This window comes from Syngnathus floridae, chromosome 10, assembly GCF_059516105.1.
Source record: "Syngnathus floridae isolate MCC-2025c chromosome 10, RoL_Sflo_1.0, whole genome shotgun sequence".
In the NCBI taxonomy this organism is placed as follows: domain Eukaryota; kingdom Metazoa; phylum Chordata; class Actinopteri; order Syngnathiformes; family Syngnathidae; genus Syngnathus; species Syngnathus floridae.
The window spans coordinates 635522-660259 of record NC_142422.1 but is presented as its reverse complement, the minus strand read 5'-3'; the positions used below and the strand labels follow the sequence as shown (position 1 = coordinate 660259).

The 24738-nt window shown below is 48.3% G+C and overlaps 4 protein-coding genes and 1 long non-coding RNA gene across 8 annotated transcripts; 2 read left to right on the top strand and 3 right to left on the bottom strand.

The window, feature by feature from the left end:
• The first annotated feature begins 1023 nt into the window (after positions 1 to 1023).
• On the top strand, positions 1024 to 5537 carry maneal (mannosidase endo-alpha like). Its single transcript, XM_088386588.1, has 4 exons — positions 1024 to 1855; positions 2669 to 2778; positions 4324 to 4400; positions 4516 to 5537. Exons 1-4 carry the CDS (start codon positions 1387 to 1389, stop codon positions 5150 to 5152), a joined length of 1293 nt encoding a protein of 430 aa, XP_088242714.1. The 5' UTR covers positions 1024 to 1386; the 3' UTR covers positions 5153 to 5537.
• Positions 2858 to 7723, bottom strand: yrdc (yrdC N(6)-threonylcarbamoyltransferase domain containing). Its single transcript, XM_088386589.1, has 6 exons — positions 7461 to 7723; positions 6895 to 7090; positions 6586 to 6700; positions 6386 to 6505; positions 6130 to 6260; positions 2858 to 5969 (listed from the first exon to the last, which is right to left on the bottom strand). Exons 1-6 carry the CDS (start codon positions 7615 to 7617, stop codon positions 5903 to 5905), a joined length of 786 nt encoding a protein of 261 aa, XP_088242715.1. The 5' UTR covers positions 7618 to 7723; the 3' UTR covers positions 2858 to 5902.
• A 79-nt stretch (positions 7724 to 7802) lies between these two features.
• LOC148391526 (uncharacterized) lies at positions 7803 to 8386 on the top strand. The gene is made up of 3 exons (XR_015860723.1): positions 7803 to 8061; positions 8131 to 8232; positions 8307 to 8386. It is a non-coding gene; the product is annotated as an uncharacterized LOC148391526 (long non-coding RNA).
• Positions 8387 to 14631, bottom strand: mtf1 (metal-regulatory transcription factor 1). Its single transcript, XM_088386587.1, has 11 exons — positions 14387 to 14631; positions 13128 to 13610; positions 12452 to 12690; positions 12265 to 12396; positions 12115 to 12188; positions 11899 to 12032; positions 11715 to 11792; positions 11544 to 11646; positions 10918 to 11480; positions 10783 to 10849; positions 8387 to 10644 (listed from the first exon to the last, which is right to left on the bottom strand). The coding sequence occupies exons 2-11, from the start codon at positions 13578 to 13580 to the stop codon at positions 10235 to 10237; spliced, it is 2253 nt and encodes a 750-aa protein (XP_088242713.1). The 5' UTR covers positions 13581 to 13610; positions 14387 to 14631; the 3' UTR covers positions 8387 to 10234.
• A 195-nt stretch (positions 14632 to 14826) lies between these two features.
• inpp5b (inositol polyphosphate-5-phosphatase B) lies at positions 14827 to 24702 on the bottom strand. Of its 4 annotated transcripts, XM_088386584.1 has the most exons (23): positions 24372 to 24698; positions 23948 to 24027; positions 23656 to 23753; positions 23524 to 23553; positions 23335 to 23445; positions 22439 to 22582; positions 20095 to 20182; positions 19007 to 19192; positions 18830 to 18931; positions 18657 to 18771; positions 18181 to 18297; positions 17923 to 18110; positions 17736 to 17847; positions 17554 to 17663; positions 17337 to 17472; positions 16918 to 17028; positions 16658 to 16823; positions 16344 to 16579; positions 16140 to 16247; positions 15975 to 16059; positions 15585 to 15712; positions 15362 to 15473; positions 14827 to 15192 (listed from the first exon to the last, which is right to left on the bottom strand). In XM_088386584.1, exons 1-23 carry the CDS (start codon positions 24426 to 24428, stop codon positions 15083 to 15085), a joined length of 2730 nt encoding a protein of 909 aa, XP_088242710.1. In that variant the 5' UTR covers positions 24429 to 24698; the 3' UTR covers positions 14827 to 15082. The 4 variants fall into 4 exon arrangements, with proteins under 4 accessions (XP_088242710.1, XP_088242709.1, XP_088242711.1 ...); XM_088386583.1 differs by having other exon boundaries at positions 16140 to 16579; positions 24372 to 24702; XM_088386585.1 differs by lacking the exons at positions 23335 to 23445; positions 23524 to 23553; positions 23656 to 23753; positions 23948 to 24027; positions 24372 to 24698 and adding an exon at positions 22659 to 23305 and having other exon boundaries at positions 16140 to 16579.
• Positions 24703 to 24738: the final 36 nt, after the last annotated feature.

Below are 24738 nucleotides of genomic sequence, written 5' to 3'. Positions count from 1 at the left end.
CGTGACGTCCCTCGGACACTCCATTAGGTACACCGCCATTTACAGGTGTACCTACGTCACCTGGACACTAGATGGTGACACACCCGCCCTCACCCCCACCTCCTGATTAGCTGTTTGATCTGTGACCTCACTTGGACACTCCATTAGGTACACCACCACTTTCTCCTAGGGCCTTTTTTCCGTGTCAGAAATATTTTCGCGGACCGGCCTTTATATAACTAAATAATACATTTATATAAATAAATAGTACATTTATAATAAATATATAAATACGACTGAAATGAATAAAATGATACGAGTGGCATTAAAACAAATATAAACGACATGAAAATAAAACTCACCATTCCGTTGAATGAGTGGGAGCACTGAGCTTGTTTCTCAGAAACGAGCCGGCCGGCGTAATCGGAGACAATGACACCCCAAGTGGTTAAGGTTTGTCTTTGAATCCAGGATGCTTGGTCTCCATGTGCCCAAGCACTTTTGAAGGCTTCATTGCCTCGTTAGCTCGTCTGTCGCCACATATTAAGCAGAGTGGCCTTGCTTGGCGTGTCAGTCACCTGTGGCGGCGATACATCCATATTTGAAGTTTAAGGACTTTCTTTTAAATGCAGCTTTCCTTTTCTTAGAAGTCGTAGGAGTCTTTCGTCTCCTCACTGGGCTTTTTTCCAAACAGCTCTGTTTCTTGCTCATATTTGCTTGCTTGACGTGACCGAGACGAGCGTCTTGACTTGAATTAACCTGTCACGAGACACAGCTGCACCGACGGATGGAATTGGGAGAGAATCGCAACATTTTCCAAAATAAAATCTTACTCATTTTCGCTAGCTTTGCGGGCTCGACTGGGGAAACACGTCACGTGACCGGGACGAGCGTCTTGGCCTGAATTAATTGATCGTCAATAAAAAAATATATATTTATATTTTTTCTGTGCGACTTGGCGACCCGGTACCAAGTGACCCACGGACCCGTACCGGTGCGCGGACCGGGGGTTGGGGACCCCTCCTCTAGGGTGACCTGAGGAGGAAATAGGCGAGCGAGTGCTCGCCAGCGAGTGGAGCCAATGCACCTTTACGGACAAGACCAAAAAAAAAATAAAAAAATCTCTGAGCTCTCTCGTTTACCGTAGGCACGCCAGTTGGTGTCGCTACAGATCACCTAGTGACATCCGAACCGGAAGCACCCATTCGCGTCCTCCGCCCAGCCGAAAGCACGCACGCTACGATAGGACCACCCCCATCGACCACCGGACGAAGCGAAGCGGGCTGGCGAGCGAGCATGTATGTGCGGCGCAGCTGGAGATGGGCCGTGCGTGGAGAAGACGGAGCCTCGGATAAAGGCCGATAGCTCTCAACACATTCACATAAGAACCGGCCGGTACCACCGAGCATGGGTCGACTGCGGAGAAGAGCTTGCGTGGCTTTCTTTCTCTTCACGCTCTTCATCTTCGGTGCCATGATGGCACTCCGGACCCTCAAGACCGGGGATGGCTTCTCGGATCTGGTCCCTAACACACTGGACCGGCGCGTCGCACAGCGGACCTCGTCATCTTCCGGTCAGCAGCGCACCAAGTCGGCTGCGGTGTCCAACTCGGGTCCGGAGGGGAGCATCTTCGATGACGTGCACATCTTCTACTACGCGTGGTATGGAAGCCCGCAGTCGGACGGCAAGTTCGTGCACTGGGACCACGTCCTGGTGCCGCACTGGGACCCGAAGATCGCGTCCAGCTACCCGCGCGGGAGGCACATGCCGCCCGAGGACATCGGCTCCAGCTTCTACCCGGAGCTCGGCCCGTATAGCTCCAGGGACCCGGACGTGCTGGAGTCCCACATGGAGCAGATCGCGGCTTCGGCGGCAGGTAGACATTCATGGGGGGTATTTCACTTTACAATGTGAGCGACTCCGGAAAGTGAAAATAAACGACATTCGCAAAGTACGTACATTTAGTTTCCTTTTGGACGTTTGATGAAAAGCTTCCTGCGAGCAAAAATCAGGACCACGGACAGCTCCCAGTGCTTGTATGGCGCATTGGGAGTCACCGACGCTTATTTTTTTGCGCATATTATGACTCAATTACAGTGGCAACTTAACATTTCCTATCAAATGAAAGAAAGCGTCCGTTCCTGGCCCTGGGGATTTTTTTTCCCTCTAAATGATAAAAACAGCCCAGAAAAACTCAACTTTGTTTTGAATGAAAACTCACTTATTAACTGTGGCGCTTAGCCCAAAGCCATGTATGCGTATTATAGATAGTTTAGGCGCCATCTAGTGGCAGGGTCTGCATTCCCTGTGAATAAGTTGACTGTATATTAAAAAAACGATATTATTTACTTTGTAAAGGCATTTTGGTTGAGACGTGCCTAATGTTATGTCCAATAATGCTCAAATATTAATGCTCGTGGGCGGTACAGCTAGCCCGAGAGACCTCGGTGTCCAATAACAGCTCACGCGGCGAGCGTTCTGGACATTTGAGGTGCATCAAGGTTACAAAACACTGCAGCGTTAAAACGGCCGGCCATCTGTTGGTCCGAGGTAGACAGATTGGATGCAACAGAATCTGCTTACTGAGACATTTGAGCCGGAAAGGCGTCAAAACACTTTTTGACAAGTTCAAGCAAAGGACATTTTGTATTCAATTCAAGCGGCACACTCACTCGAGCATCATCCGCAGGGGTTCTGGTGCTGTCCTGGTATCCTCCCGGCATGGCTGACGACAACGGGGAACCCACTGAAGATTTTGTACCTGCCATAATGGACGCCGCCTATAGACACAATCTCAAGGTAAAGAGAAAGAGGAACAGTTTCTGGCCCTGCTCCAAATATGGTAAAGGGCCTTGAGACAACTTTTGTTTTTTGGGGGGGGGGGGAGTTTCCAAAGAACTGCCGTGAAAGCAAATCTGCACAGGCAGTGCTGACATTTTGGGGACGTGGGGAAGGACGCAGGCTCACCGTTGGGACTCGCCGTTGGGACTCAACGTGCGAGCTGAGCAACGGTGGACCAATTGCCAATTAGGTCGGAAAATAAATGTGCGCTGGCTGGCCTTATTGAAAGCTTCTAAAAAATTTAAAAAAGGGAGGAGCGTTTGATTAGGAGAACAAACTGACGTCACATGGAGTTTCTACGAGGCTTGAAAGCTTCTCGTGTCTTTCTTTCTGCAAGACAGACAAAAGACAAGATGGTCTCCGAAGGGTCCTTCCGCTTACGTCTAAACGAGCAGCGTTAATAATGCAGTGACAGCCAGCGCTTTTGCTACACGTAAAGACAATCAACCGACTGACGAAATAAATTCTCCAGTCCATAAAAATGCACAACTTGACATAGTCTGGTTGCACAAGTGCGCATACCCTTTTCAATGCCATGTGTCTGTCTTCAGAATTGCCATTCAAACTCATGTTGGATGGGGGTCTGCCTAGCATCAAATTCATGCCACCCACTAAAAACACAAAGCGCACTTGGGCGATAGAAAAAACAAAAAAAAAAAGCCAGCAATGCACTTTTTTCGGGAGCGTTATATAAACGGAAGACTATTTGAGTCGCAGCACCCACACACGCTGCTGCTCACGCATTGCGATATCTGCATGGCTTGCTGCTTGACCTCCAGCCCAAACTCTCTTTAGCAAGGGCCTGAGATGGATGCAAATGTGTTGGCAGTGCAGTGAGTGAAAACTCAGGCCCCAAGTGAGATTAAGGTTGGGGAATTGTGCGTGTCATTTTGCCTCCCGGGACAATCCCCAATTCTGCAGGGGATGCAAACGTTCTGCATGCTAATTAGGTAGGCAATACACAGAGTATTATGCAATCCACAGAGTATTATAAAGTGGAGTGCCACAAGGATCCGTGCCGAGTACAGCTCAGATGTATTTAACACTATGTTGAATGCATTTACATGCAAGAGATTTTTTAAAAATTATTTTCTTTACTTTAATTGTATTATCTTTATTCATTTGGATGGAATTGTCATTAAAAACATCTTTATGAAAAATGCTTGGCGAGCTGGATTAAAAATAGTTTTTCCCCCAACTACTATTACAAATAGATTGTCCTCCATAAAATCTGCCATTGTAATGACATTTCGTCACTGACGTTCTTCTCAATTCCTCCTGAGACATTGTTTCCTCCTACAAAAATGTGTTTCACGTGGATCATTAATAATTGAGAAAGTGCATGCATACATACAAGTGCCTTTAAATATTCAACTTTTTGAGTACATGTCATTTTGGTTCCCTTGTTACACTGCTGGGCTTTTTTTTCCCCCCATTAGTTGGAAAAACAACCTGGAGAAAATGCACCATTGCTATTCACGCAGTACTGCCATTTTTTTCCAGGCGGCATTTCACATCCAACCCTACAGAGGACGGAATGAGCAGAGCGTGCTTGACAACGTCAAGTACATCATTGACAGGTACGGTTCTGCTGCGCCTCCATCAACGCGACTTTCTGCTTATATAATAACGGCCATATACACTGAAATATCAGCTCTAGATTTTCAGCTCACTCGTCGGTCTCTTTCACCCAAGGTACGGCGATCACGCGGCCTTCTACAAGTTCACGTCGAGCACGGGGAAGAGCCTGCCCCTGTTCTACATCTACGACTCGTACCTGACGCCGGCCGAATCGTGGTCGCAACTGCTGACGGCCGGCGGCTCGCGCAGCCTGCGCGGCTCGGCCTACGACGGCGTCTTTGTGGCCCTGATCGTGGAGGAGCGCCACAAGCAGGACATCGCGGCGGGCGGCTTCGACGGCATGTACACGTACTTCGCCTCCAACGGTTTCTCCTACGGCTCGTCGCACCAGAACTGGAAGGCCGTCAAGGCCTTCTGCGACGACAACGACCTCCTGTTCGTCCCCAGCGTGGGGCCGGGCTACGTGGACACCAGCGTGCGGCCGTGGAACGGCCACAGCACCCGCAACCGGGTCAACGGGCGCTACTACGAGACGGCCCTGCAGGCGGCGCTGGACGTGCGGCCCGAGGTGCTGGCCGTCACCTCGTTCAACGAGTGGCACGAGGGCACGCAGATCGAGAGGGCCGTGCCCAAGAAGACGGCCGCCAGGGTGTACCTGGACTACCGGCCGCACGGGCCGCAGCACTACCTGGAGCTGACCAGACGCTGGGCCGAGAAATTCAACAAGGAGAAGGAGCAGTGGCTCATGTGAGATTCCAACGCTAAGCGCTTGAGAAGAGAAAAAAAATGGCAGCAGATATTCAAATGCGAAGCAACGTTGGGGTCAAAAACCCAAACGGAAAATCAACGACAACAAAAGAAAATGACGACTCGAAATCCAAAAATGGGGCAAGAAGAGACCCTCTGTAAATGTTGCTCGCTAACCTTGATCCGTCTTAATTGTGCTGTTACTAACCTCACCATCGCTCGATGATTTTTCAGGGAAGCAAAAGCGGGTTTTGTTTGTGTTTTCTCCTTGTAAATCGCTTTCATCACTCATAATATGTGAACGGTATTTGCATTTTTTTTTTTTCCCAGTTGCTTCGCCCAGAGCGGAATTTTTCACAATAAAACTCTGCTGTCCAGCGACACGTAAATATCGGATTTTTATTTAAATAACAAATGTAGCATGCTGAGAAAATCCATTCAAATCCCTCAAAGCTTACAGACAGAATTTTTTTCCCCCCTCCCCTTATACAAACAATACATCATAGAGCCCCCGCCCCTGCTTCCATCTATATCTATATATTACACATGAGCGGTGGTAACGAGATACAATGATTTGGATTCGACAAAACGGTGGAGAAGTGCCACGTGATCCCAAGATAAAAATACGGGGAAAAACTGTCAAATGGAGTGCACACACACACGTACGTCAGTATAAAAATACGACCGGCGCCTTATTTCTTGTGGTTTGGAAATGACGATTAAGAATCTTGATTGTGCGTTGCATTTTCAATATTCATCCCAACAGCTCCAAGGTGAGTCCGTATTTGCCTTCCAGGACCTTCACCGTTGAGGAAAAGGCGCTAAAAAGCCAATTAAGACTTGGTTGGCTTTCTTTTTTGAATAGCACGCAAAGAAATAACATCAGAAGTATGTTTTTGTTTTGAGTGAACCTGCTAATAAAATACTATTTTCAGTTGTGTTGGCTGTCATTCGGTATGAAAATCAAGAGGAGAAACTTACCAGCCGGGTCTTATGATGCGGTACCTGCCGTGTGCCGACAGGTCCACCACGGTGGATCCGAGGCGGCTCTGGTCTCCTATTGGTCCTCCGTCCACCACCACGGCTAACTTGGGCCAAAGATCTTGAAATTCCTGTCAAGAAATGAAGAAAACGATGACATTCATGGAGGCAAAGTTAACATAGCAAGACTGACATTTGCAGAATTGAAACCATTTGTACAAATGCTAGTGTGCGTTCCTTCCACGTTCCAACTTACATGGACGGCCACGGTGCTGTTTTGTGCGCTGACGTTGGCGCTGGTCAGCGCCAGAGGCTCGCCGCACATCTGACAGAGACGCCGCATGAAGGCGCAGTCTGGAATACGGACGCCTACCAGCTGAGGGAGGGGGACAACACAATCAACGATGACAAACGAAATACATCGATAAGCGAGCAGAGCACTTTTCAATCACCTACCGACGTGAAGGGGTTGAGGTCTTTGTTGAGTATTTGCGACCTTTCCAGCACCAGTGTGACCGGGCCTGGCAGCAGGTCGCGGAGGAGGTCCTCTTTAACTTTCACCTTACAGTACCTGCACATGGAAGCAAGATGTTTTGTGTTGAGTTGGGAAAATTCTCTTTGCCAATTCCGAATCCATTGTAAACAAAGAGAATGACACTTTGCGCACCTAATCAAAGCACAACTGACACGAATCCGCTCGTTATATGCTAGCATAGAACCATCTGGCGGTGTTCCATAGCCGCTGGCACTTGAAGATGTTCTTACTTGTATATGTCGTGGATTTCGCCCACGCAAATGGCCAAGGGCTTCTGCTCATTGCGCTCCTTGATGTCGTAGATCTCGCGGACAGCTGCCGAGTTCTGAGCCAGGCAGGCCAGACCGTAGATGGTGTCGGTGGGCACGGCGACCACGTGACCGTCCTGCAGGGCTTTCACCGTGCAGCTCAGGATGTCAGCAACATCTGAGGGGAACGCCAATATAACTTTTGACCTTCGCCAAATGGGAAAACGTCATTTGATAAAGCAAAGCTAAAATAGATCAATGTGGCTTGAGCAGTAAAGGACAACCATTTTCCCTGCAGTGTGCTGAATTTCCAATAACTAAACACGTTTTCAAGACAGAAATGCTGTTCCAATTGTCTCCGTTCAGACAATCTCGTGGTGGTTCGGATAAAGTTTGAACGCAGAAGTAGCAACGAGTTGACGAGTTGACGAGAAGACCAGTCCGACAAGAATCTGATGCAATATGCAGACGTGTTATGTTGCCTCCTCTTCAAAGTATCTCTCTTTTGGTCATTGATTGGTTGTTGGGGCGATTGTGCAGTTACCTACCGGTAGGAAGAAACGGCCCGTCGCCTGTGACTGGCCCCAAATGCAGCACTTTAGTCTTTACTCGATGACACATTTCACTTCCGACACGGCAAAGTGCAGAACGGTGAGCAGCTCTGGATTGAATGATTCGTACTGCTAGAGCTCCAAGATACTTCATCAAAGTGCGTCAAAGAGTTGACAAGATGAAGAGGTGAAACATGGTCGAGACGAACAGACGGCATGAGTCTGTAGGGAAGCAAAGTCTTCCGGGTTACGCCCCCGATTCATGACGTCACATACCTTAAAGCCATGTTATAGTAAAAATAAAAACAAAACAAAACTCATTCACAGAAGCAATTTGACACCAAACACATTGTTACTTGCAGTATTGAATCTTTTGGGTCATTTAAAAGATACTATTTACAGTCAACGCCACCTCGACCACGCCCACGATGACCTTTTCGTTGGCTATTTGAATCACCTGCCGGTGCCCGGCCCCTGACTTTACTTCTATGCATTCTGTGGAAAGTTGTTTGTTTTTTTAACTAACACGCTTTAGAGATCTACAAAATCCTCCGCAATGTCTGAGGCGAATGATGCAAGTGCACCTGCAATGAAAACGGTCAGTGATGGAAGTTGAAGTAAGTCCAGGGTTCGACTCGCCCCAAATATCATGCGTAATGTTTCATAGGAGGGGGAGCAGGAGATTAATGAGAGAATACGGATTACGAGTGAGAAAATAACCGTATGCGATAAAATCCTGGAGGACTTGAAAGCTCTCCATCATGTTGTGGTGAGCAGCGTCACTCACTCCATCTTGCGCAAGGCCATTTGGGTTTGTAATTGAGCTTGATTATTTGTTCACAGACGCAATTTCACCAGGATGCGACCTCGCCGCCACAAAAATGACATGTTGAAACAATAAAACTATGACAATTATGACACTGTTCTGAGACAATAAGGTTTTATTAGTATATTGCTCTTATTTGAGAAACTTATCATATTACTTTGTACGAAACGAGCATATGCAAACACGGAACATTATACATTCTCTTTAAAAAATACAAATCCTTGCTCTCCGGGTGACCAGACATCCTTTTGGAAGCTGTCGTTTCATTTTGTTCCATGGAGATTTCTCAATCAATCGGCTTCCAAACAGGTGTCCAAATCAATTGTCAACTGTCAATTTGTAATATGGAGGCAAAAGGCAGACGTGGTTAGCCGGCACATCGTTCACCCACCTATAAAGCTCAGAAACGATGAAAACAAAATCATTCTTAAAACAGAATCGTTCAATAAGTCGTGTTCCTTCAGCGCAGATTGCTATCAAACCGGTTTTCGCATCATCCCAGATGGGGAAAAAGGGTTTCATATAGATATCATCGTGTAGTTGGCATAAGTGGTCATTTCATCTCTTTCTACATATACATATATAGATATATCTTCTTATAGCTAACATTTGCCACTGGAGTGATGCATATATAAAAATATTCTCAACACGACACTATTTACCAAAAGAAGGGAAGAGATCTTGTGTTTGGGCGCCTGTGTGCATACCTCTCGAATGCCTGACTTGAAAATTGCATAGTAGATTCCATCAACATTTGGACCCTCGTAGAACTGCATATCTGGAATGCTTGTGAGTGGGACTGCGGTCGGTCTTTACCGCTTTGCATATCGGCACTGCTTGTTTGGTTGCTTCTTGGGAAATTAAGTCTGAGGTCAAATTTGGGGGGGAGGGCGCGGCAATTTACACAAAACAATGTTAGAGCGTGTGACCAAAAATGTTAGCTCCGCATTCGAGCAGTGTTTTGTCTCTACAAAAATAAAACATTCACAATATTTGTGTGAGGTTGGTTGATCCAGAAATTTCAGCCTACCTAAAGTCAAATATTCAAACTTTGTGAGTACTAAACATGCCGTTCTATTTCCCAGCCCTGGCTTTGAAAAATGGCAGATGTCGTGTTGCAGTGTGGAGACGAGCGCGTCCAAATGCAATTCCGCAAAACCGAGGAGGGCGCAGGGATCATTTAAGAATCCCTGAGAGAAGCCAGAATGACAGTAGTTGTTTGTTGCCGTTTCACTTGAAGGAGCATTTTTCTTCCTGAAGAGAAGTCATTCAGTAACAGAACCCAAATAAAAACAGTTTGTGTGATCGGAATAAATTAATAAAAGACTCTTCATCTATCACAACAGCGTTGCCAGTCGGAAATTAAAGGCTTCAATAAATTAAAATGTACAATTTTAAATTAGGTTTAAGTTAGAGGGAAGCGATGCGATTGCAGCCAATTTGGCGAGGCGGCTCAAACCTGAATTTGCGCAAAAATAAACAAAAAACAACCCAGCTCGCATCTTTCGGACTAGTTTCCAAGCGTGTCTGTCTACCCGTGAAGATTGTGCTGGGAGCTATTTTCTATCAGTGCATTACAACCAGCTCTAAGCATGTGTCAGGATTTTTTTTCCTTTTCTTCTTCCTCCAAGTGCAGTACCTGACCTGCGCACCTTCTCCGAGCCAGCAAAATGGCACCTCTTGCAAGTTCAGTGTCTGGACAGCACAATTGTCATCAGTGACTTATATACAATTTGAACAAACCCGCGTAGTATTAACAAGCTTCCTCAAAGGAAAACCCAAACAAAGTCTTCTACTGCATTTTTCCCTGCATGAATTGCCGTCGGTCAACAGTGAGCTCAACTACTGCAACAGAAAAGAAAAGAAAAGAAAACGGGCCGCGCAATGAGAGGAGAATGCACTGAAGGTAGGTACGGGAGGTCGGCAAGCACGCGGCCGCACCGCTCTACGGATTGCCTTCGGTGGCCATGCTGAAGTCGTCGGCGACCAGCAGCAGCGCCTCCATGTTGGCGGCGCTCTCCGGGCTCTGCAGCGTCAGGAAGTCCGACACGTCCATGTTGGCGAGCCCGTGCGGCGGCGACGACGACGGCGGTGCCAACGTCTGAGCGGGGGAGGGTTCGACGTCACCCACCTTGGACGAAGACTCGGGGAGGCAGCACGGAGAAGCGGAGGGAGGCGCTTGGGGCTGGGCCGGAGGAGCGGCGGTCTCTGGCGCTTGCGCTGAGGTGGGCGGGGGCGAGCAGGCAAGCTTCTTCTCTTTGACCGTGTCCCGGCAGGCGCAGTGACACTGGCACGACTCTTCCTGCTTGATGATGATGACGGGCAGGCTCAGGCCGATCTGCTGGACTGAGCTGCCTGAAAAGACGACAACGCTTCAATTCACTGACAAGAATAAAGTGGACTTGGTGGCTTCTGAAAATGAACTTTAGGCTGCAATCGTCAGAAACACATACTTCCACTTTCTATTTCTGTCGGCTTTCAAATCAATCTTACCAGCGTTGCCTCCCACTGGTATGGCTGTTGTGAAGAAGACCTTCTCCACTTTTGGACCACCTTGTGACTGAAGGAATATTTGAAATGAAAATACAAGAATCAATAGGACGAGGCATCGCCAGGTTTCAAACGCACCGCTTGTTCGGGATTCTGTTGGCTGTTGGCGGCGCTGCTCAGGATCCACTGAAGGTTCTGGTCGGACATAACCAGGCCGGGCTGCAGCAGGTTCTGAGTTGGCGCAATGGTGATGGTGGCGGGGCTGGGCGCGGAAACCGAGTTACTGGCCAAAGGCACAGGTTGAGCTACAGCTGCCAGAGTGTCCGAGGCGGCGGCCGGCGCCGCCGAGGCGCCCGGCAACGGAGCCGTCGGGGCGGGCGCCGAGATGGGAGGGGGAGCGGGCTGGGCCACGGTGTCCGGAGGAAGGAATGTCGAAGGCAGCGCCACGTAGTGCTGTGGCGCCACTTGGTTTTGCGCTTGGACGGAAGCCTGAACGGACCCGTCGGAAATGTGTACGAATGCGGGCGCTTGTTGAGCGGAGGCGGGGGTGACGACGGCAGGGGCCTGAGTCGAAGGAGGAGCTTCCATGACGGCGGGCGGGCGGGAGCAGGCCGTGGTGAGGGAGAAAGAGATGAGAGACGAAGCTTCGGTCACCGCCGGAGGGGTGGGGGTCTCCAGTCCGAAACGCTCGGGGAGACTCTCTGAGGAGGAGAAAGCCAATGCGGCTCAGCCGAGCGCCGACAAACGTTTGCAAAGGTTCTTACCGCTCGGCTGGGCCTCATCTTGGCTCACACTGTTTTCAGGACTCTGGAACATGAGCTCAAAGATTTTCACAGGGGTCACATTGTTCAGGTCCAAATTCTGCGCCTGGAAGGTCAAAGGAAGGTTTCGGCCACTCGGCGCTTACAAAACATCCCCGTCGATAGCGCGCTTACGTTGTGCAGATGCTCCCGCAGCTCCGAGTCGGTCGAGATCAGGCTCAAGTCACTGAGGCACAGTGAATGATTTGCATCCTATTCCCCCAAAAATGAATCAGCCAAACAAGATGCGCGTACGTGAGGAAGTGAATCATCCGAGCGGCGTTCCCGCCCGCCGAGCGAGCGCAAAGTGGTGACTCACTTCGGACAGCGGGTGAGCGAGGGTGACGCTGAAAGGCTGGCCCTTGTCGTGACCCCGGATGTGACTCTTCAAACTGTACTGGCTGCTGAAGGTCTTCTCGCAGCCGTCGCTCGGACAGTTGAAGGGCTTCTCGCCTTGGGAATCGGACAGGACTGGAATCAAACTGAATTTCCTCCAGACATTTTTCACAACACGAATGTACTCGGCCACACCTACCCGTGTGGGTCCGAACGTGAGTTCTTAAGTGGTGACTTGCCGCAAAAGCTTTGCCGCAGCCGTCGTGGTCGCACCTTGAGGCGAGAGAAAATGAAATCCAACCAATGACCGACAAATAGGTCTTTTGCTGATCCCAAGTGCGCTGCTCACCGGAAAGGCTTCTCTCCGGTGTGCGTGCGAATGTGCTTCCTCAAGTCGCTGAGAGTGGTAAAGTACTTTGTGCATCCCTCCGATTCACAGTTGAACGTTTTGCCCGTGTGGAGTCTCTGGTGTGCTTTGAGCCTGCCCAGACAAGTCGTCAGCGATGTGCCGTCGTCACTGAATGCAGATGACCTACCTGTACAGGGTGTTGAAGGCCTTCTCGCAGCCTTGCACGTCGCACTCAAAGGGCTTCTCCTTGGTGTGCACGCGCACGTGGATTTTCAGGCTGTACGAGGTGAGGAAGGCCTTGCCGCAGCCTTGCTGGTTGCACACAAAGGTGTACTCGCCGCGGTGGGTCTTCTGGTGCGTGCGCAGGTTGCCCGCCGTGCTGTACGTCCTCGTGCAGCCTCCGAACATGCACTGGTAACGTTTCACCTGAGAAGCACCCGTGGAGATTTCCATGCGTCAAACCAGAGCCACGTGTGGCAAACGCGCAGCCGTAGCATGGCCATCGCAACGATGCGCATTCATACTGGAACCAATTTGTCAATATCTCTTGGATTGTGCAAGCCTATGTTAATCAGTAGCAAAACAAAAGGAAGTGAATCATCTTCCCTTTTCCTTGTGACTCATCGTGACACTGTTTCGACATCTTATTTCTTTAGAAGTGCAATACGGAGACACGGGAGATTCAATTATTAACATTTATGTGGTTTCACGGTCATAACGGCCCTCTGGGGGAAGCTGGAAGGACGACGACGACGACGACGACAACAACATTGTTTCACACCCCTGTTCTACATTTTGGATGATCGATTCATTCGGTAACAGATGAGTTGCGATTGCACATTTAATATTATAAGCACGTTCACCTCCGTCTGCTTGGTCTCCGGACACTCCGAGTGCAGGGTGAGGGTGGCGCCCTCGATGTTGCGTGGCATGGGCGTGGAGCCCGGATTAATGGTGAACTGGATCTGGTCCGGCGAGATGGTGTGGTGCACGTAGCCCTGCGACATGGCGTCGGGGTCGGCCATGAAGCCCTCCTCCTCGTCGCCCTCCCCCTCGGTCAGGAAGGTGACGCCGTCTTCGTCGCCCCCGCAGTGGCCTTCTTCCTCGCCTTCCTCATCCAGCCGGATGGGGTCCCGCTCGATGAGCACGGTGGTGCGGTCGTAGACGCGGGCGCCGGACGACGACGGCTCCGCCATCAGGTGCTCGCCCTTGGCGAAACGGAGCTTGTCTTCGTCGTCCTCGTCGCCCCCTTCCGAGGGGTCCACCTCTACCTCAAAGTACAGCGGCGCCTCTGTGTGAGGGCCATTTTCAGACATGGTCCTTCCTTTTGGCCAAGGCGCACCTCACTGTCAATGGTTCAACCCAAGGAAACACATGACAGATTTCAATTATCTTGTCAGCTATGACTTTGACACACATCATACGAGTTATATTTGATTGCTAGTGAGCTGGGACGGATCATTGGCATTTCAATAGAAAAAAATATCTCTATCTATCTATCTATCTCGAGGTACCACTGCTCCGTATCTACCGGTACGTCCCTCCGCTGCCAGCTACAGCAACTGTTCAAACACAGAAAGGATCTATTCTAGAACTTTCCTTTCATCGACACGCGACACTGTCAAAATATCACAGACAGAAAGCGACTCAATGGAAGTAAAGGGAAATCATCGGAAGAACATCACTCACCTTTAAAAACGACCTTACAACCGCTCTGTAATATTTTTTATTTTTTGGAGGGGGGGCACACAACATACAAGCCGTTACGAATACAGTCAGACCGTGGCCTGTTTATTGCGCAACAATAGCCCCGATATTCACATCAGTTGAGTTATTTAGTCAAGTTTGTCATGATCTTTCCCTATACTTGGTTAGCATCACCGCCTCGGATACAATGCTAACGAGCTACCACAAATAATTCAACAAATCCATTTTGAAATAGAAACACCAATACGAGAGCCTCGTTTGAACCAAGCAGCTGTGATACGCAACGGTCCAATTATTATTTTGTATCGTACCGTCCATCCATGAACCACCGACATTTAAGATTAGCTTTGGCACGGTCATCTAACGTTAAAAGGAGAGGCTAACAGCTAGCTTAGCTCACAGGCTAATCACTTACCGTTTGAATGTCGACAGCTGACCTTAAAACTCTCCAGTCTTCCCGACAGGCATTTATTTCCGCGTGACAATGCTGCACACTCGCTTTCCACGACTCACAAAGCCGGTCGCGCAGTTAAATGTATTTTTTTGGAGCGGAGATGATTTTTTTGGGGGTGCTTATTCGCGTGCTTTGGGATGTTTAGCACCGCGCGTATAGCCTCCCTAGGATACCAAACAACGTCACACGCGTAAAGACATTCCTTGTGCATTGTGGGAAATTTGAACAACAACTGGACACAACCGCCCATATTCATTTCGAAACTGAGCGTCGCTTTTGATTGCATTATTTGTCGTTCACCTCCTCGAAATAAAAAGGAGTTGGATGGGTTAGAATTGGGTGAAAATCCTCCAGAAAATCTTCGAGCAGTTGAACGTGCCAAGAATAAAAAAACGAAGCAGTTGTTTTCCAACATGTTTTATATAAAACAATTATGTTGTAGATCAGAAACATTAAAATCTTTTTTTAAATAAACATGAAAAAAGGCTCAACACATCCACAGATGGCAAAAACAATAGCATCTCAAATCAACTATACAAGATACTACATCTTTTTAACGTGTCTGAAGACTCCTTGAAACTCTGCAAAATTATGAACAGTTTATTTCAAATATAGGACGATATTTTTTTAGTGTTTTATTTAAATGTGGTCCTCTGTCTAGGATGAGCTGTGGCCCAAGAAGTGCTGAAAGAACTCCCGCGCTTTTCTCTTTTCCGTGAGGTCTTGCTTGGTCGGTGACCGTAGGAGTAACGAGGCAAAGATGGTGGCTAAAGATGGAGACAAAAGAGAAAAAGAAAGATTTTTCGTGCCACTTTAACCCAAGATAAGCTTCGTATTTCAATTATCATCATCCTGGGAGTGCCTATTGAAGGCCCGGTGTAATAAAAATAGAAAAACCACACAAATTGAAAAAAAAGAAAATCTCTATTGTCTTACCTGCAATGGTAACATCCAATCGATTGCTTGCCGAATTCTTCAACAGCTCCCGCAGGAAGGCGGCTATATAATTAAAAACATTTCGGTGGCACTGAGGTAGCATGAAAATGACCTTGAAAAAGGAGGGAGGGAGGGAGGGAGGGAGAAAGAAAACCACAGTCAGATATCTACCAACCAAAACGGTTGGTAAAGGGCAGGCAGGCAGGCAGGCGGCAGACAGAACCTTCTCACACTGGACGGCATCGGCGCAACATTCCAGGCACTGCTGATAGAAAGCGTAGGGGACGACCGGCTCGGGGAGGGCATCCAAGAAGAGAAGCAAGGCCTCTGCTACCGAGTGGTTACTGCCAGCTACGCATCGATCGCTACACGTCAAGGATGCATCGTTTCGCTTCGACAGAAATAGCAGTCGACACAACCTGCCTGAAGCAGGGGAAACAAGGCTTGAATAAAATGCTAACAAGTCAATATGTCACTTCAACCTTTGACAGCAAACGTTTCTAAAATAATGGATTGGAATTCAAATTCTAGCCTGTGTTTATGTTAGTCATACACCTACCTGTAGAGGGAGCCCACGAGCAATACTTTGAGACTCACAGATTGAAAAGGATACACAGAGAATCCGCCATGCCAGTGTCAAGGCAGTCCCGGATTTCGGCAAAATCGCTCCGGAGTCCAGGTTGTTGAAATATGTCTTCCTGTGAAGACAACCATGCCGACAGATCCTTTCAGTCAAGGCAAAGCAAAGCCAGTGGATTTTCTCCCGAAAGATCCGAACCTGTTTGATTGCATTACGAAACAAGTGATCCACCATCATCCAAAGTTCTTTGGGAATGTCGAGAGGCTTTTCCGTGCTTCCTGCGTTGTCATTTACCGACGTTTCCATCTGTTGGTTCGGCAAGTCATCCATTAAGCGTATTTTTGGAAACAATGCAATCTCCAAAGCATAATAAAAAAATAAAATAAAAAAAAAGTCAGCCACCATCTGTTGGAGGGTCTCCAGCGGCATGTCCTGGATGGGCTCCCTCAGCCGACACAGCACGTGGAGGGGGGTGCCGAAGCAACTGGGCAGGTAGCTTCCCGTCACCGAGATGAAGTAGTCCTTGCCGCGCTCCAGGTGGAGGACCAGGATGTCTTCGATGGCTTGCTTGCCGGAATTTAAGTCGGGCGCCGTGGTGCGGTTCACAAAAACCTCAAGCTCGATGTCCACGGAAGCACCTAAAGTCCAAGAGAGCTGTCAGTCAGTCAGGCGAGGGCGGGGCTGTGAACTCAAGACGGACGGTGGAGCTTTGTCACCCTGAGCGATGAAGCCTTTGGGGGGGTTGGCCGTGAGCCAGGCTTTGGAGTACGTGGCCTCGTTGGGCTTCGGGATGAACTCGAACTGACACGGCACCTGGCCGTCGTTGACGATGCACAGCGTCCTGGCGTGGTGCTCCATGTACTTCACCTTCTCAAAGTGGAACTAGGAGAGAGAGCGTGAGAACGCGCGGCCGCGGTCACCAAACTTTACGTGCTCTGTCGCGCTCCAGACGTTCCAAACAAAGCGCTAACTTTACCTCTCGTTCGGACAAGGTGACCGACGGAATGCACTCGTTCTCCATTTTGTCTAAATTGCGAACAATCTCTTCAAAGGTTTTCTTGTAGCACTCGGCGTTGACTCTCTTGATCTGTGAACCATGAGACAACGACACCAACGTGATACATCATGACGCTTAATGGTTACAAAATGAATCCCGATGAAAATACAATCAGAAGCAACATTCAAGTACACTAATGCTGTATGCCCAAGTATTCTTTCAAATCCTACCAAAACGTTTGAAAACGAGAACTCCTAAAATATTCTACGCAACTGCACTGAGATGAAAAGAAATACAGGGGACTTACGTACCACTAGAGGGAGCCAGAGTAACAAACACGCCAAACAAACAAGTGTACTGGATTTAGAAATATTTGCGACAAGTCAGCAAATGATTACCCCAATGACGAGGAGGGAACTGACGGGCTTGTGGTCGCTGGTCTTCAGCGCCATGTGACTCCGGTAATGCTGCTGACCGATGTCCTTCCCTCGCCACAAGATGCGGTCACACCACGCAGGCGCGCGGCATTTTTCACTAAACGCGCAAGAAAAGACATTTGGCTCGGGAGTCTCGAAATGAAGAACACGAATCTAATCCGAAACGCCATCGACCCACCTCGTGTCCCACATGTCGGAGCCGGTGTCGTATTTGTAGGTGGGCTGGAAATCGATGCCCCCCTCCACGAAGCCGACAAACACCGCCTCCTCGTCGATCTGCCTCTTGAGCTGCCGACGGACGCGAGCGGTGAGCGCGGACGGAGCGAGCCGAGCCGGGCCGGGCCGGGCCGAGCCCGTTACCTGATCGTACGTGTGCAGCATCTCAAAGTCCTTCTTGCTGATGAGTTCCTTCACGTTGTTGACATCCAGATCGCTGATCCTGTAGTTGAGGTCCCCGATCCATAAGACCACGCTGGTCAGTCGACAAAAGAGAAAGAAAGCAAGTTAAAACCCAAAAGGATGGCAAGGAGAGAGCAAAACGTCGTACTCGTGCTTCATGATGGTCAGCGGCGGCTGCGTGGGGTCAGCCTGGCGAAACTGCAGGCGGCCGCAAATGTCTTTGTAGTCCTGATTGCGCCTCTCGTACTCTTCCACGTGCGCCGCCAGGTGACAGTTGACCACGCAGATGTCCGAGTTGTGGAAGCGGAAGCGGATGCCCACCGCGCCTTTGTTGCCCTGGCGGCAAGTCACCGTCACATTGTCAGACAAATACCGACCGTCAGCGCTCGCTCGAACGGGATCTCACCATCCTCCCCATGATGCCCGTCCCCACCGACTCCACCTCCACCTCCGAAATGAACTTGGCGTGCTCCTTCCTCACGTAGAAGAGCAGCATGATGCCCACGAGCCGCACCAGCTTCACCTGAAAGGGGACATTGGAGGAAACTTGCCTTCAACCCGTCAGATGGGCAAGAAAACCATAAAGTAACCACATATTTTCATGATAGTCATTGACTAAAAAGTGCCGTTCTAAACTTCGTTAGCGGCGGATGAGAAAGTCTGACGTCGACTGTCAATGAGCGCAGAACCTTTGGCTTCGAGCAAACGAAGAGCTGCTTTCACACAGAGGAAGAGGAAACCGCTAATCTACAGTCAGCACTCGCAGAAAAGGGGAAGCGGATGAAAGAAGAACGTTTCTGACATCGACCATGTAGGAACAAGTCACAAATCCTGGAACGGTTGAGAAACAGAGAGAGAGAAAAAAAAGGGGGAGTTTCTTACTAAGGCATACTTGGCATCAGGATGCAAAGCGTCCGACACAGCCTTCGTCCACTCCATCTCTTTGGGGGTGTCATTGAAGAAGAAAGCCTCTTTGCTGAGGTCCAGCTCCTGGAAGCTACAACGTAGGCGGGATGAGTCCTTCAAAGCGTCTCCTCGCGGCGCTTGCTACCTACCCCACGCAGTACATGTCGGGAGGCTCCGGCGTGCAGCTCAACCACGGGCGGAGGCTTTCTTTGGGCGCCTGCCCATTCACATTGTACGTGCCCAGGAAAAAGCTGCCCCCAAAAAAAACAATGGAACCGCGCCGTCCGCTTTTGTAGCATTGTGCGTGCGGCAAATCCGTTCCGTACCTGAAATGTTCTCGGTAAATGTACAGGTCCTCGTTCTTCAGTAGCTCGCACTTGATGAGGTTGTCGCGCAGGCCGAACTGCGGCATGGCTAGAATGTGAGATTTGTTGGACGGCGTGTGGCTGGACGAGCGCACCAGCTCATCCCGCTCCGACCGGCCGGAGACGTCCTCGCTGGAGACGCCCTGACTGCGGCAGGCGACCAGAAAGAGAGGAAGGGGAAAAAAAATGATAAAAAATTGCCGTTAGGTGAGCTGGCACAGACCAAGATGGCCGTTGCAAAGGCTATGCATGCATGCACGTGTTCTATTTGTGTGGAGGAAGGGAAGGGCGGGAAGGGAAGGGAAGGGGAGGGGAGGAAATGTAATACGATGGGCATCTTTCTACGAATGAGCTGTAACTCAACTCAACAGTGCCAGAGTGGCAAGCGGCAGGCAGGCCCACTTCCATTTTACTCTTACTCTCCAAATATACCAAAGCTGCAAATTGGATGACTTTTGCAAAGTTTTTTTTTTTTTTTTGCTATATTTTAACAGCGTGCATAATAATTGCTTTTTACACACCAACCCCTAAGCCTTTTAAACAGTCAATCTTGAAGGGAAAAAAACCCCAAACGTTTTAGCGGTTGATTCGCCGTTTTTTTCATCCATGTTTGACAGGGAACATTTTAAGCTCTTAAGTGACGCTTAGTTGGATGAATAGTACATTCGCAGCTTCAAGCAAAGCCATTTCTGCGCATGGCGTCACAGAGTCAGGCGTAAACACTGGAGGTGACAAGCTCCACGAGTCAGGCGTGTTGACAGACGAGACGACGGAGCACAATTTGACACTCCAGGGGACGAGGGGATAATTATGATTCACTTTTATTCCTTTGTGATCACTTTTGAGCCAAATATTCATGCCAATTAAGTGACCGTTATGCTTTGGACGCTTTGTTTCTCTTGTTGCGGGAGAACAGAAAGCTTTCGCAAGAACTCAAATGTGTTTCAACTCCTTTCTGCCGCCGGGTACAAAAAAAAAAAAAGAGAGAGAGAGAGAGAGAGAGAGAGCTGGTTACGTAAGGGGATTAATTGCAGGCGTGAACGCTTTACCTCTCTGTTTTGGAGCTGCGCGGCGGCGTCGCACTGTTGGAGACCTTTAGCCGTTCCAAACTTCGCTTTTTCTTGTCTGTGGCTTTCTCTGTCGATAAAAATAAACAAATTCAAATCAGGAATGAATAGGGCACGTGCATTAGATACACCTGTCTCTAAAACCAAACTTCATACCTCTCGGACAAGGTTATTATTCTTTTTGCTAGAGTGCCCTTTATGTACCTAATGAAGTGTCTGGTGAGTGGCGTTGCATCTTAATGGGGGAGACAGCGTGGCGCCTGTCTAAACACAGCTGGCTTCTGAAAGGCCACACCGCGCCGCGCCACACGTTTTGTCCGGACAGGAAATGAACTCCATATGAAAGCTTCTTACGCTTCTGTGTGCGCGTAACGCCAAAGTCAATTCTTGTAAAATGATGTAAAGCATTTTTCAGCGTAGTAGCTCAAGTGCAGCATGCTCTGGGGAGTGGAAGAGGAAGGTCACAAACAGGAGTGTTCTGCTTTGGCCGAGATAACTGTCAACACAACGTGAATTGCTTTCCGAGCACCGTGCTCAGAAAGGAAAACCCGCGATGGTGGTTAAAGATATCTTTATTGAAGAACAATAGAATGGAAAAAAAAATAGATTGCGCAAAGGCCACCGTTCCAGCGCTGTCAAAAAACAAACAAAAAAAATAAATAAATCAAACGACCCCCGGCTCTTTCTACTTTGGTTATTTGGAGATTCGTGCATAATTCATTCACTTTCAAATGTTATACAACCAAAAGGCAGCTGTCTACTTGTTTAATTTTTGTATTTCGATTTGATTCATCATTGCACTTATGCACCAAGACATCTGACTGTTATTGTTCCCCCCGTAGATCTGAAGACAACTCAGCATCTTTGTGTTGTTATTCAACACACTGCTGTTAGTTGACATGTGTTTGTTCACCTGCTTGCACCAAATTGCTTTGCACTTTTTTCCTCACATTTTCCACTGAAGAAACTTTGCCTTCTCGTCAATGGTACCTACAAAGTGACACTTCTGACACACATTTAGGTGCATTTCAGCTCGTCTTTTGTCTGACAGGACTCTTTATCAAACGTTTTATCATCTCACATTCATAGTCTTTCCAGTACACATGGGCAAAGTTCAGCAGTACACAATCGCGCCTACGATGCAACATTACAAAAGCCATAAATCCGCTGAGGAATGAGCATTATTCCTAAAGAGGATCACAAAAGTCCTAGCCGCCTTCCATAGTTGGCCACTAAAGTGACTTAAGTCAAACAGCAAAAGCATCACGGAATAAAGCATTCAAATAAGGGGACACTAAAGCGATGAAGACACGAATTGTTTCCCAATCAATGACGCTATTACCACACTGTAACCGCAACGACACACCGGTAACATCACTAAACACTCAACCGACGGTGGAACAACACGTCCACCTCGTTCAATGTACACCTATTAAAAGGCTATATTAAAGGAAATCAGTAGAATCCCCCGTCCGAGATTTACTAACATCTTCGTCGACAGACAGGCAGACAGACAGGCAGGCAGGCAGGCAGTTAGCTGTCTGTCTGCCTGCCTGCCTGCCCGCCTGCCCACTCACTTCCTTAAGCTAGGCTGCTAATTAGCCGAAGCTAACTTATCAATCACGGTGAACAAAACAACGAGTAGCGAGAGGAATACAGAATATTTGTTTGTCATACCAGAGTCTCTCATGACCATCGACATGTCCCTGCGCTCTTTCCACGGCCACGCATTGTGTGGAGGAGAAAGCGAGTCGGCGTCGCGGAGCGAACGAACCAGCGCGACCTGCCCATGCTAATGTTACCGTGGGCGGAGTCAACATGGCTTCGACATTCAAACAACTACATGCATGTCAAATAACATTATTTGCTGGTGTTATTTTCCCACAGTGTAATGTAGTGTATGTATGTTGTTGACAGATTGTTTAAAAAAAAAAAAAAAGTTTTTGGTGTCCACTACAGCAACGAACAAAAATGGTCACGTTCTAGTTCAAATGCTGTCATTGATGACAACACTGAAACATGAGAAAGCATATCAACACCTTTTCTACCGTCAATGTAAATGTAAATTCAAATTGATGTTAAATAGGAGTTGGCACACAAAGCAACATTTCAAGTGTCTCTGATCAAGCCCCAAGAAAGTTCAGCTCGACTTGGAGTAACATGCTATCAAGACACTTTTGCTCGTGTCAAGCGATTCGTATTGTGTGTGTGTGTGTGTGTGTTCAGAATGACATACGGCCCCCGGGCAGCCTTAGAAGATCAACAAGACCTTTTGTTGTGATGCAGTGTGGCCCTCAGTCAAACGGAGACAGCGGTTGCGACAAACCTGTTTTCCGATGCTGGTTGAGTTTATGGAGCGTTGTGCCGAGGGGTGCCAAGGCTTGTTTGACAACTCCCTGTCCTTTGGTGCCACTTCGGTATTTGCCGATCCACTCGAATTTGGCTTCTTGCTTGGGAATCTTGCAAACATCTAAAGCCAAGATAAACAGAATGAGACCATTTGCGAAACGTCCACAGAGATCAAAATTAGGCGGATGGTGGCTCACCTTCGCCATTTCCCACAAGCTTACTTTTAGGAAGCACACGCACCCCGTTGTGTAAACCCTCCATTTTTGGTACCCTAACTAATCCTCTTCACCACACACCCAAAATAAACCACCGCTACCCCAAAACGTCATCATCCGTGTCTTGAAGAGGCGTCGACCGGAAAGTAGCGCCCAAGTGACAAAAGTGATCCGTCCCTGACGAATCCCATCACGCTGAGCTGTTTGAACCAAAAGGCAAATCTTAACCGTTTCAAAACAAATAAAAGAAGTCGTCAAGACGAAGAGGTGACACTTCCAGGAAAGAAGAAAAGAAAGACGCGATATACTACATTTGAACTCCACCTCGTGTTACGTCACAGTCTCCCTACGTCACGCCCAGGCGACGGTCGGGTCGCATTTTGGAATGAATGCGCGCGTCAGGTAAACACGACAAGGAAAGAGGCCATTTCGGACCTGGATGAACTGGTTTCTTCATTTCAAAAAACAAAAACAAACTGAGTGTTTACAGTCACTTTCACTTGTGCTATGTACTGTTGTTATCACAAGACTAAAATTCTAACTTCAATACGAATGAAACTTTTTTGAAACCCTCAGTTTGGCTACGCACATGTCATGAAGATGACGGTTTGAAATGGAGTGGACAAAACAATAATTGCTGCCATTAAAACCAACCTACCGCTCCACGCCCTGATGACCTGGCTGAGGAAGAGTCTCGAATGAGACCCGAAGGGAAGCGTGAGCTCCACGCTTTCATGCTTGTAACTCACTCGCACTCGCGTATCAGCACCTTCCAAAAAGAAATAAAAAGCTTTTATATCAACAAGAGTCACTCACTCACACACGCACAAAAAAAACAACAACTTACCAACAAGTACAAGCTCCTCTGGAGAGGAAACTGTAAAACAGACAAATTGAAATTTCAAACTAAATCTCTGTTCAATGATAGTAGATTAAAAATATTGTATATTTTAAAATATGAATGGGCAAATATAGTCACTCTCAACAACAGCAAAGTCCAGGTCGATTGGGACAATGTCCTCCAGAGATACGTCCTCTGCAGTAATGGCCATCCTCCGGTGGGTATATATAAAGATTCTGTTTGAAAAAAAGAAAAAAAAAAGTCATAAAAATTCCTCTTTAGCTACATGCAGTCATCGGACACTACATTAGGCACACCTGCACAATCACACCAACATAAGAGCTATATACAAATGAACATAAGCGATACAGTATGCAGTGAAATTCCAACAGTATATTTCATAAAGTACTAGAGTAGTTTTTGAACTCACGCATGCTCTTTGGCAGACGCCACCAATCCCAGCAGTCTGCTTTCAGTCATGTCGTCCGAGAGGACGTCGCATTGAACAGCATGTTTTACGCCTCAATTCAGGAGAATGCAACTTGAAGTCTTCAAACGAGCGAGCAATCAGCAGTGGTGGCATGGCAGGTAGGTAACAACATACAAAACGGCGCCGTCTGGTGGTCAAACGCAGTCACTACCAAACTTGGCTCCCAATTTGGTTTCGTCCCACCCGAATAACACGCAAACGTGTCCTCCAACCATACTTTTCGCGTTCAAACTTCAAAATGTGACTATTTACCCACGCACAGCGCCACCAAATTAGATCAGATCTCGAGAGGATTAGGAATCCGAAATTGAGATTAAGGAGCTAAATCCGTCCGTCGCGTGACGAGTAACAAGAGAAAGGATACTATGATGCAGTTTTCGTCTCCTTGCAGTGTGTCTTGGATGGCAATGGATTGATCCATGACGGCTGTGCTCTGTCTTGAAGCAACTTGCAGGAAGTCCACGCGTGGGTGGTCGTCGTGGATCTCATGAGTGGGCGACGGGCACACAGCAGGCCTGTTTGCTCTTATGTGACTTTTCTTCTTGTATCCAAAAGTCCACTTCAGTGGGCTGGCTGGCTGGCTGCTGTCTATGCCGCTTTTCACACGACTGCCACGCACTGATTCTGAAGCCCGCACCCGAGTGACGTCACAACAGGGCTGTCAAAACGCACACACTCTTGCCAACTAACAGACAAACGTGTAGAAACGCAAGGACGAGCGCGCGCGCGCG